Genomic DNA, 13325 nt, shown 5'->3' with positions numbered 1-13325 from the left:
TATTATTGTTGTTGCAGATGATAATGACGTTGCTGCTCATATAAGAATGGTCCATAAATAATGTGAACGTAGATAGTGAATGACAGATAATTCTCTATAGGTAACCCTTGGCGGTCCTAAACGGCACATTTATTGTAGGTGTGAAGTACGTCGTAAAAAATAACCCACATTTGTGGGGAATTCGTTTTCTTGCAGATTTTGTTCCCTGGAGATCTTTTTCTTTAATCATCTTGTTTATAAGAAAATAAAAAATGCAACCTATGGACTTTTGGTGGTCTGATGAGTGGAAAGCATAGTGATTTTAAGATGCCCAAGCATGTGTCTCCCATCCCACGTTACAATGATTGACGAACAGAACTAAATTATAAGATGTAAACCATAAGATACAATATACAAGACAGGCTTAATTAGACCCAATCAGCAAGATGGACTCGATTAAACATAAAATATCAAAAGATTAAGATATTAAAAAATCAAGAAATAAAAAAAATCAATATCTCACGAATTCAATAAATCACTATGATTAAAAGAAGGAAAAAGGAAGGAAACATGATAGGAATTCAAATTCCTCACAGACATGCTTCTTAGCAGATGCAGTTTTTTGGATGATACTTTCCTGAAATTTATTACATCCAACGTGTAAGAATTTGGCCGATACTCAACTACTGGATCATAGGCAAGATTGCCTCAGAATTTTATCCCAAGATTACTGCATTGGGTTGATTTTGGATACCTGTCCTTAAGATAGGATTTTTTATAATTGATGTGAACATCTGTATGGATGTGTAAGTTATTCGTTGATAAAATCTTAAAATACTTATACAAGGCTAAGGAATTCAAATATTACTTTCCAAATTTTTTTGAGTGTGATTCTGAGTTGTTACAAATAATATCACCATCAACCTAGTCCATATATAACCGATATGGATTAAGGGATACTATAGACAGATTCAATGGGGTTGACCATGAATCGATTGTGGTGTTTATGAATGAATTCATATGGATTTGGATCTTTAGTCTAATGAGGATACCAAGCTTAAATAGATAAATATGTAAAGATTCATATAAATATATATTTTAATTTTATTATTTACTAAAAAGATCTTGAGTATTTATATAAAACTAAGAAACTCAAATAATAACTTCTAACTAGTCTTTTTAAATGAGGTCCTAGATTATTACAATTGGATTGGACGATGATTCGTGAAATAGGAATAATTTACGATCACTATTACGTAGGATCGTGAGGATATAACCAAATATAATAATTTCATGACTTTCCTCCAAATCATTTTTGATCTTGGATGGATCATCCTATACCAAAATTCCCTTAAATATAATACCATCTTCCAAAGTGCCAGATACTTAAATGCTGCATTTGCTGCCTGAATGCCTCCATATGACCATCCTTTCCCCTCACATCTGATGCCCTCCAAAGAAAATTGACAAACAACTCCATATGGGGAGGTTCTTCACTAATCGAGTTTGATGGCCCTTCTGAACATATAAACATGATTAATGTCCGCAAGGAATTTGCTATAAGCTTAACAGCAGGAAAGGTAGGTGGGGTTGGGGATCGGTTGCTGGAGTCCTTGTGGAGTCGAATCTATTTCAAGAAGAAAAATAAAGCTTATTTCAACTTGGATAGCTTCTTGTAGAACGTGACGTTATGTAGACCGCTCTGGTGACCAATGCACAACTTTTTTAAATCATTATTCCTCGCTTTCTTGTCGCGATATTAACTCGAATGTATTAAATACCCATTCTAAAGGGCACATGCAAGTTACTACAACTTATTAAATTAAGGGCACGTTCTAATGGGCATCCAATCTTCAAAGCAACCCATGCCAAAATTATGTATCTAAACAATGCAATTGAAATGTATCTAAACCCATGCCAAAGTTTGGGAGCACATGTTGGGATCCATAGATCGTGGAGCATCTCTTTTGCAGAAATGATTAGGGTATGCACTGTTTGATTCATATTAATTTCAGATGGATTTTCAAATCAAATTGAGTTGAATCAATATTTTAAAAGCGAAACTAAATCAATCATTTGGAAAAATCGATTCAAACTGATATAAAAATATCAATTCAGTTCGATTTGATTTATCGGATTGTAAACTATTAGACTTCTGTCAAATAGATAATTTATGAAATAGAAATAGATTGCTATTTATTATAAATTCTAACCACCTTAAATGAGTAGTTTATAGATGAGCTAAATTGGCTAAATGAGATAAAAGTATAACCTCCTTTGAAAAAATAGAGCAGCTTATGATTTTTATATAATATATATATATATATATATATATATATATATATCAATTATTTTAAATCAAAATTTTCAAAATTTAAACCGAAATCAAACTGATTTTTTCAATTTCTATAATATCTAAATCGAAGTCGAATCGAATCTGAAAAAAAAAAAAAAGACCTGAATTGAATCCAAATCATCGATTTGAATCGATTTTATAGTTTGACCAATTTCATTTCAGTGGACATCTGTAGAAATGATTACTTGACATATCTAGCCATGATATCATCATAAAAGACATATCTAAAAGAGATATGATATTTACTCTATGGTAAGGTTCTCAATTTTTTTTGAAAAAATCAGAAGTGAGATTTAATCCAATGACATAACATATAAGCTAGCTGGTGCAAAGAGACAAGATAGAAAGACCAACAAAGAGAAAAAAAGATTGATAATAAATAAAAAATAAATTTAATAATGCCACTAGAACTCGAGGTAAAGTCAAAACCTGACCACCTTTAGCCACCTACTTATCCAAAACCAAGCTTCAATTATTGTTGGAAGTTGGTGAGTCGATATTAGGAGTTGATATATTTCATCTTCTCGACATATCTCAACTACTATGCTTCATTCAAACAACGCCACATGGTACTGTAAGGAAGAGGATGGGCCAACCAGATGAAGGTCTTGATATCCATATCGAAATCTAATTTAGTCTAAAAATTCAAGAAGCTAAATTTTGGACCCAATCATCAGTATAAGTTCTTCTATCTTCTACTAATTACTAGTTTTGTGCCCCCGCATTTCGCAGCGTCCTAGATCATATAATTTTTTTTGATATAAACAAATAATAAATAAATATAAAATAATTAAAAAATTGATCTTGATAAATATTATATAATATTTTTAATGAAAGATTGAATATATAGCAATAACAATATGAATATAAATTGTCATAGTTCATGATCAACATTGTTATAGGTTTTACTTTCAAGTGTAATCTCAATACTAATGATAATAAAAAATAATAATAAAAAAAACTCTATTTTTTTATCAAATAATTTTTTTTATTTGTATATAAAATCTGATGCACTTCTCATTTCTTTCATTTTAATCTAAAAAATTTGCATGTTGAAAAGTGAAAGTCAGTCATTCAAAATAACATTTTGAGAAAATCATTGATCTAATGGGAAACTTCGTTGCAGTCCATGACGCAAGACTTGTAATATAACAATCATCTCAAAACCCTCCAAAAACAGAAACTAATGACAAAAAATAACATTAAAAGTAAACAAAATTATGAAAAGTTAAAAAATAAATTAGATCAAATAAACTACATGCATTTTGACTTTTACAGCCAAATCTCACTAAAGGGATCAAAAAATGACAAACAGGAAGGAAAAACAAAGAAAAAATTAAACGAAAATGGAGCAAGTACCGGTTCCTGGGGTGATAGACGGCGAGCAGCAAATGAAGGACCTGATCGCAGCCACCGCGGCCGCCGGAGAGGTAGTAAGCAGCGATAAGGGGGGTGAAACACTGGCCGTTGTAGAGCTCCTTGAGGCAACAAAACAAGGGAAACGGCGGCGGCGATGTCGGCGGGATAAATTACACCTATTATCCTTGTTATTAAATTAAGAATAGATAATAAAGCTTGGTAGATATACCTTCATTGTAGGCCGGTGAAGCTTATCTCTCTGCTCCATTATTCGATTTAGTGGCAGAGCAATCACATTGTATCTAAATCCAAAACTTGCGAGTATTTGTTCTTGACCTCAATTTGATTGGCAAGAATCGCCACGATCTTGCCAGTCTCCTTGGACTCCGCCTTAGCAACATCTGAAATTATCCTCAGTTCCCCATGCTTGCTTCTGAAGATGATGCCCGACAATATCCTTGGAGTTATAGTCATCATCTCGCACAAACGGGCAATCCACCCACAAAACATCCCTGAGCCATCTCCGACCCTATCATTCCAATCCTTCTTTCCACGATGACTCGCTTTGAAGTGGTTCGGCATCCTTGAACCCACTCCAATCCTCGTTAGACCTCACAACCGCAGCTCCCCTCTCACTCTAACAGATCCCCTCCTCGAATGAAATCAGTGGGATTAAAGTCTGAGATCTTTTCTCTGAGCTTAAATCCACCTTCTTCCGCAGGGACATTGATGAGAACCCCCATCGAACAATTCATAGTCGCTCGGCTTGGGAGCACGCTGTTCTTGTTCGACAGGCGCTAACTGCGAGGGCCCCACGACGTCAGCGAGGACGGCCTCGGTACATTTGGTGCCAAAGATGCAAGAGCCACAGGAGAGTGTGAGAGGGCCGTGGTGGCTTCCAGGAGGACGGCACGGGTGCCGAGGGTGAGGCAGTGGCGGCTCTGGCCCTTGATGGCAACCCATCGATGGTAAACGGAGAAGCCGCACTCCACCACCTCTGACACCAGCGGTGTCGCCGTGCAAACCATGGAGGCACTATCGCTATCGGAAGGAAGGTCGACCGCCATTGGAGACGCTTCGAAAGAATGGGACACAGAGTCACGGTTTAGAGAAGACGAAGAGCATCAGGATCTATCGGAAGAAAACAAAGAGGTTTACTGTTACGTGGCACATTGGAGGTTTATGTCCATCCAGATGGCACGAATAGCTAATAATTTTATGCTGATGTGGATAGCCTAAATTGATAATTTATTTATTATATATATATATATATATATATATATTAGCTTAGATTTCATGACTAAGCTCACACATGATCATTAATAATTGCAGCATTCTTTTTCCTTTCAATAGCCATAATTGAAAAGTTAAATCATTTCTCGACACCCAGATATCTGCCCAAAAAATTTAATTGCAAATAAAGTAATAATTTTTTTTTAAAATAACATTTATGTTTTGATGGAGTTATTAAAAAGAAAAAAAAAATAATCTTCTGCCACTTTATAATAGTGTGGCACTCATTTCTACGTGAATAGATAAAAAGCATCTAAGAAAATTGGATATTTTAATTATAGAGGTCATAGAGTATGATAATTATTTTTTGGTAAAGACAATAAAAATTTTTTCTTTTTTTTTGTTAGAACAGATCATTCAAACAAGTCTTGAGTGAATACATCAAAAATATCAAAAAATAAAATATTTCTAAATTACCTTGGGACTGTCCCTCAGGAAGTCCACAAAAAGTTTTTAATATGCTTTGCAATATAGACAACCATCCAATCTACTATAGAGTTTGCCTCCCTAGAGACATGTCGGACCGTAAGTCCAATGCAATCGAAAAAAAAGATGGAAATACCCCACGGAAGAAGATGGTTAGCCGCTCCTTACACACCCTTGAATCAAGGTACAACAGTTGAATCGCCCTTAATAACGATGTGGTCCACACCCAATACCATTTGTGCATAGACAACTCCAGCCCATATAGCACGAAGCTCCGCTCCAGGAATCGTTGGCTCTGTCAAGCACTGGCCCCCTAGTACCACTAGACTGGAATTAGGTCCTCAAATGACAAAACCGGCACCGTCCTCTTTATCCTTGACCTTTCCATCAAAATTAACCTTCAAGTATCTTGGAGGTAGGGGCTCCCAAACTATGAACATTCGTTGAGTCGCTACATGAGTAGGATGGGAGTTACAGATTTTCGAGGGTTTGGAGGTCACATCAATAAACTCTCAGATCAGGATGAGGGCTTTTTCAAAGATGATCCTCGTCGGACATCTCCTGGACTCGAAGACAACACTGTTCCTAGCCAACCAGATATGCTGGGTGATATAGGCGGCCCGAGTAGCAACCTCCCTGGCTGCATCATCTCTAGTCCTCTACCTCAGAAGATCAATGAATGCCCCAATCGGATCCTCTGCTTGAACAAGCCAGTGAAGCAGGCCTGCTGGGAACCAAACTTAAATATCGATCTCCTCTTCTACCCCACAGCAGGGGTAGATAATATGAATATCCATATCTCTATCCCTCATAATAGTTCTGATCGAAAGCCTTCCTTAGACGACCTTCTAGAAGAAGAGACTCACTCTTAGGTGCACCCTTAGCATCCAAATCTATCCACCATCCAAATGCCTAGTGGCCTCCAGTTGATACAAGCAATAAGGATTAGCTGTGATGGGTCTCACCATAAGGGATGATCCCCACATCCTAGTGTCTGGACAATGATGGAGGGGAATAGCCAGGGACATCACATGCCCACCCAGCTACTCTCCAAAGAAGTGAGTCACTGCAACTAGGTTCCATCCAAGACCATTGGTGTGTAAGAGGTCACATATCCTCACCAGATCGGTCATCTCGAAGCTAACAAAAGTTGGCCACCGAGTCAGGGGCATATCCATAATCCAAGAATCATGAAGAATACTGACGGATTGGCCATCTCCAATCATCCATCTCATCTAAGGAATGACATTCGGAGCCCGTGCACAAATCTTCCTCCGCATAGCAGAGGCCCTTCGACTGATCTAGATCTCACTTGCCATGGGCCAAGCATCATATCTAGCCCTCATCATTGTGCTCCATGTGAACTCTAGATATAGAAGAAATCTAACTGTATGCCGAGCAATCAAAGCCTCCCATCTTGTGGCCAAGGACTGGATCCCCAGGCCACCCTCTTACTGTGACTGATGCACCATATCCGAGGCCACAAGATGCACACCCTCACCTCCACCAGGCCGCGATACCCATAAAAAAATCTGAAGCAGCTGCTCAATCCTTAGAACTATCGTCTTAGATAGGATAGCATTTGAGAGAAGATAAATAAGCGTGGAACTAAACACAAGCCTGATCAGGATAACCCTATCCATCATCGATAGGGTCCAGCTTGCCACCCCTCCAATCGTTCCCGAATAGGGTGCTCTGCACCCTCGGCCTCGGTCCTCCTCAGTTTACTTTCAGAGATGAGCACCTCCAAGTTCTACAAAGTCCCACCGTGCTCAGCAACCCCCAATCTCTCCATGATCAGATTGAATTGCACTGCTGACTTGAGAAGGTCCACCTTCTGCCCTGAGGCACCGTAGTAGTCCTCCAAGATCGTCTTGAATCTGATGGCAATCCAGACTATGGCTAGCCCACCAGCAAACAGTCATCTACAAAAAGGAGATGTGAGATCAACTGGGCTTCTGGTGTTGGCATGTAGGGGGCTATCACAAAGAGCTCTCAAAAGAGTGTTAACATAAATAATAATAAAAAGATAGAAAAATAGAGGACAACCTTTCCTCAACCCCATGGTGAAACAGAAGAACTCTGAGAACATCCCATTGACTAGAATAGCAAATACAGGGCTACAGACACACGCCATGATTCAGCCGATCCAACAATGGTAAAATCCAAAGCATTGTAGGGCATCCTTAAGTAAATATCAGCTCATCCGATCATAGGCTCTCTCCATATCAAGCTTGATCATTATGAGTACCCGACAGGGAGGAGCATAAGCGAGATCATGCATGAATTCCTGAGTAATGAGGATATTATCAGAGATATTGTGGTCTTCGATGAATGCCCCTGGCTCTGAACAAATCAAATGAGGGAGAATAGGCTTCATCCTATGGACCATCAGCTTGGTGCATAACTTATCCATAGTCATGCATAGGCTGATTGGTTTCAAGTGTCCCGGCTCTGAAGTATCCTATCGCTTTGGAATGAGGACTATAAAGGTCTATTGCCATGGTATTAGTATCTGTCTAGTGGTGAAGAACTCCTACATCGCCATTACGACCTTAAAGTGGATAATCCGCCAATACTACCTAATGAAGAGGGGAGAGAAGCCATCAAATCCTGAAGCTTTATCTTCCATCATCGATCAAAGCATCACTCGAACCTCCTCCATCACCACTCCAATGAGATTCCTATTCTTCTGCTCCATGACCCCACTCTTCGGAGGAGGGGTTCGGAAGGTCCGACTCCCCCCAAGTGAAGTAGTCCATTGAGATCTAAAAAAGCTCACAATCTCCTAACGTCTGAGCGAATCCTCATCCAGCAATCATTGCTCCCCAGCATCCCTGATCACTCGAATCCAGTTTGTGTGTGTTCGAATAGTGGTAGCTCGGTGGAAGAATCTCATGGTCTAGTCTCCTTCTCTGATCCAATGCATCCTAGATTTCTGCCTCCAAAAGACCTCCTACTACATCAAAAGTTAGTGGTATTGGGACAACAATCCTCAAAGATCAGCCAACTCTCTATCTGCAAGCCCACCTTCCCGATCCTCACGCTCCTGGATCTTAGCTATAAACGCCTCAATAGTCTCAAGTCTCCAGAAGATGTCTCCAACCTTCTCCTTATTCCATCTCAGAAGCCTCTTTGTGAGCTCTAGCCTCCAAGAAACTTTGTACCTGGCATCTCCATGGACCAGCATATGTCAGACCTCCCTCATGATATCCCAAGATCGGGGTAGAAGAGCCATATCTTCTCAAATCGGAAGAGACTTCAGTGGAAGAGGAGGGTGTTAGTTACGAACAGAATCAGGCAATGGTCGGAAGCAATCCTCAGCAAATGACAAACCACATGAGAAAGGTGGCTTTGGATCCAACAAGCTGTCATAAAGAGCCTATCAATTCTCTTCCAAACCTTGATCCCTCCCTGGCGGTTGTTGCACCAAGTGAATCTCAAACCAATAAACCCAAGATCCATGAGGCCATTGGCCTGGATGAATTTTCTGAACTCCCTGGACTCCACATCATCAGCATAAGATCTAACACCTTTTCTCATGAGGCCCAATGCTACAGTTAAATCACCACCCATCATAGATGGGATCCCCTGATCAATCAGTGTTGATATTTCATGCCACAAGACACGTTGCTCCAAATAGTCGGTACTCGCATATATACCAAACAAGAGCCAAGTAACTCCATTAACTTCAGTGATAATGATTATAATTTGCTGAGTGCATTGGTGTAGCACATCCACAAAAGCTACACCAGCTTTCTAAACAATAATCATCCCCCCAGAGAGACTCTAGGACTCCACGATAGAAAATCGCCATTGGATGCACCCCAGGTTCAGCCCAAACAACCTCATCTCCATCAAGATGCACAAATCAGGTTCATGCTACTGCATCAATCTCTTAAAAGTAGAGTGGAAGGCCGATTTCTCCATCCTCCATATATTCCATAGTAACACCTTCATGGGGAACCAATTTTGAGAATAAAGGAGCCCCGTATAGAGACACCTCCCTCACCATGGGACAGATAACCCTCCTCAGCTTTCGCTTGTCTTCTAGCTCCTTGCAAAGCTCGCTTGACCCAGTGCACTACCTCCTCATGGCCCAACCCACACCAACCCTATGCTCGATCCCCACTCTACCCATCCATGCCTCCCTCCTTCTCCACAGTGCTTAATAAGGGCACCCGACTGGCCTCCAGGCTCATCCCCCTACTGGTGCTTGATGAGGTGAGCTTTCTGGTCTCCACCCCCGATCGTAGCCCTCAGTCCTCCTTCACCCGATTGCTAGAGTCACTTCCTCCCAAGCTTGACCTAGGATGGCCACCATCCACACTGCCAGACAATTTTCTCCCACTCCCGATGTCTTCATCGCCAACCAACCTTGAAAAAGCTCTAGAGAGGTCAGCATCACCTTCTTCTGATGAAAGCTTCACATCCTCTAGCTCCAGCACAGACGCACTATCCGATCCCATTATAGAACCCACTGTAGAAGGTCCGATCAAAAAAGGACAGCAAGCTGGGCCACGGCTTAAGCTGGCTATCGGGCCGGGCTTCTGGCCTATTTTAGAGAAGGCCCACTCACCTCCATCATATATTAGTCATGTGGGCTTGGGCTTTCCTCAAGGCCCACCACCATATCCTCTGAGCCTCAGTCTAGTTCAAACAACACATCGTAGCCCAATCCTACCTCGGTGCTTCCAACTTAGACCCAGTCAGGGCAGTCCCAAGACTTCTCTAGTGAATGCCAGTGGGCAAACTTGGTTTGCTTCTGCCAATCGTCAGGTCTAGCAGCGACCCGAAGGAGCTGGCCGGTTGTCTCAGTGAGATCGAATGGGATGGGGATCAACTCGGAACCGAGGATTTTGGGTTGGAATCAGTCATGTTTCCCTACTTCGCCACAACCTAGAGGATTTTGGCTGGTGAATCCTTGAGGTAGCCACCCACGACCCCATCCACAGTCGGACAATTTTCGTTAGTTGCTCACCCTCCACCGTTGCTTCCTCCACCAATATGGGGCTCACGAAGAAATTCCCCAGTTAAAGACCATGGCCCCGATCTACCTTCTCTTCTAGTGCAAACCTATATTCACCATCACTGTGACCCATCTGACCACATTGGTAGCACACTATCGGCACGTTTTCATAGATAAATGATTGCTAGAAGAGCCCAGCATTCTCCCTTATGAACACCCCCAGTTTCGAGGGCTCCATCACATCAACCTCCACACGGATCCTAGTTAATTTGATCTTTTAGTGCCGATCGATGAAGTCATTGAGGCCAATAGGGTTTTCGGCCTCCGTGACAATCCCCAAAAGTATTTTCTTGTCCTAGTATTCCATCGGCAAACCTGGCAGCCGAATCCAAATTATAGTCCATCGAACCGTGTTAACCCCTGGTGAAGTCAAGGATCCACGGCTCCATCGCCGAAAGTTGGCCGACAACGAACCATGGCCCCCCATCAAGAACCTTCCTATAGTCCTCCTCCGACCAGAACCGGATGAGATAATGGTCCTTGGCTAAAGCGAATGGTTCCGACCCATGTTGCGGCTACCCTTTCATCTTGAACTCCCTCACTACCCAAATATAGTCATGGCTCAAATTGTTAGCTGAAAGTTCCACCCACTCCCACACTGTGACCAAAACCCAACTTATTAGATGGGCTAAAATGTTGATCTGAATTGGATTTATCTTCACGTGCTTGTGGTTGTTGTTGCACATAACATTGGTGTTAATAGTGTTTAGAATGGATGTCTCGCTCTTCTTATTTTATTTATATTTTATTTGTTGACTTGGTTTGTTCGTGATGATTTTATGTACAAGGATGAACATAAAATGCATGGTAATGAACCTTAGATTAGTCCCAATGTGCACATTGCATTGTTTGTTGCCACAGATTGCGCGAGAATATCAGAAGGGCTTGTAAACATGCTGGCCCCTTGGCCCATTTCATTTTCAACTTGGATGTCTCAAATTAAAGCTTTCATGGATTCTCTTCCAAATAGTTTAATTTATCAAGAAATTTAGAGCATATTTAGTTAGAAAGGGATGGGCTCTAGAATCGGAATAGAAATGAATAATTTTCATTCCAACCATTTGATTGGAGAGAATTTCATTTCCATTCTAATTTCAAAAGAGAATAAGAATGATCCAATCCCTCCAAATCCGATCCCGACTCCATCCTAATATTCAATCTCATTCCAATTTCAATTTTGATTTTAATCGTGGACCAAATGCATTGAAGAATATGGCTGCTTCAATTTCCATTCTAATGTAATCCACTTTCAATTCCGATTCTGATTGCAAATCAAATGCGCTCCTACGGCAAATGGCTCATGCTCACCCTCGTTAGGATCATGTGATACAAACAAACTCAATAGCTTGTTGGTTGAGATTGTGATATTATTTTAAATTAACAAGAAAAATTTACATTAAGATCTTGGACTTCTTAAAATAAGTTGTACAATTAGACATACCTCTAGCTCATAAGAGTAAGATCATTTTGAGCGATGCTGCGTTCTTAACTCCCCAAACGTTCATTTTGGTGCCAATATGAGTGCAGCTCGCAAGCAGTCATGGATAAGGATCTCACAGCTTTATTTAAGCTGGTTTGGCGAGATACTGATGGTTTTGGTAGACTGCTACCTTTGTTCAAGTGCCTCTGTTGTGCTGCATGGAAGCTATCCTTGCCTTCACATCCTTGCATCTCCACTTCACCCACAAGGTGTGTTGAGCCCTCCTCTTCATACGCCGCTGCTGCCTTTACCAACGGCGTCTTCCTTCTATATATAGCATAGAGGACCAGTTGGACCAAGCCTAATGCAAAACCAATTCCATTTGGAACCTGCAAAAACATCGGTTAGAATATCGAATTAGTGGCCTGAGACCTAAATTCTGGTTCGGCTTTAATTTGAGTCATTTGCTTGGTAGACCATATATTTAATCTTCGTTGATGAACTTATTTAATAGCAGGAGCCTCAGAGATGACCTTTTTTTTTTTTTACTCTTAGGGTCCGTTTGATTGGAGATAATCTAGTATGAGAAAATGAATCCCATATTAGATTATCATATTTGATATGAAAAGTGAAAAAAAAAGATGATAAAAAAATTGATGGATCCTATGTTTATTTTTCGAAGAGAGAAAGTAAAATAAATACCATGGCAGGATTGATATTTGGTAAATTTCTGAGTGGTGGTAATTTATATTTGACAAAAATATTTCTAATAAAATTGTATATATAATCATTAAATATATTTTAATATTTTTTTAAATATATTCAATAAAAAATTTTTGCAAAAAAATTAAGATGAAAATAACATTATGTAAAGGACTTTATAATTATAGTTATTATATAAAAACTAAATAGACATGACAATGCTAACTTAGTATTAAAAAATTATTTTATATTCAAAGATATATTTATAAATTTGATCATATTGCTATATAAATTTATCTCCAACTAAACATAATAATCTGTTTCTAGTGTCATTTTTCGGATTAATTTTTTCATCAATCAAATATAATAAAAATTATTTTTTTTATAATTATTTTTTTCGATAAATAATTTTTAAAAATTATCAGATTATCCCGTAACCTGACGTATTCCAACCAAACGGGCTCTCAGTATTATATGATAAGCAGATTTCAATCTCCCAAATTTCTCTTGTGCAAACCAAAGGATAGCCCAAGACAAGTTTCATGCATTTTGTACTAGAGAAAATATAGGATAAGAACAGGAGTACCTGCACTAGTACTCACTAAACCCCAATGATGACAGTTGTAGGATTCAGTTGTCGATCTCTCCTACACAATTACGATTCGATATAATAATCGCCAAGAGACTTGCTAGCAGAGGAGGTAGCTCCTATGCACCTAAGGGGAAGGCTGGGATTAATCTGAACCCTCTGTTGGAATTGG

General features: G+C 39.8%; 1 protein-coding gene across 1 annotated transcript in view; it reads right to left on the bottom strand.

Annotated features, from left to right (window-relative positions):
• LOC105045177 (uncharacterized) overlaps positions 1 to 13325 on the bottom strand; it is a 29690-nt gene that overhangs the window by 14271 nt on the left and 2094 nt on the right. The window contains 7 exon segments of the mRNA XM_073257376.1: positions 3695 to 3890; positions 4010 to 4257; positions 4497 to 4769; positions 8444 to 8580; positions 8706 to 9127; positions 9688 to 9893; positions 11930 to 12251. Of these exon segments, the coding sequence (XP_073113477.1) occupies positions 3695 to 3890; positions 4010 to 4257; positions 4497 to 4769; positions 8444 to 8580; positions 8706 to 9127; positions 9688 to 9893; positions 11930 to 12251 (1804 nt within the window).

This window comes from Elaeis guineensis, chromosome 5, assembly GCF_000442705.2.
Source record: "Elaeis guineensis isolate ETL-2024a chromosome 5, EG11, whole genome shotgun sequence".
Lineage (NCBI taxonomy): Eukaryota > Viridiplantae > Streptophyta > Magnoliopsida > Arecales > Arecaceae > Elaeis > Elaeis guineensis.
The sequence above is the reverse complement of the archived record's forward strand: the minus strand, read 5'-3'. Positions and strand labels throughout refer to the sequence as shown.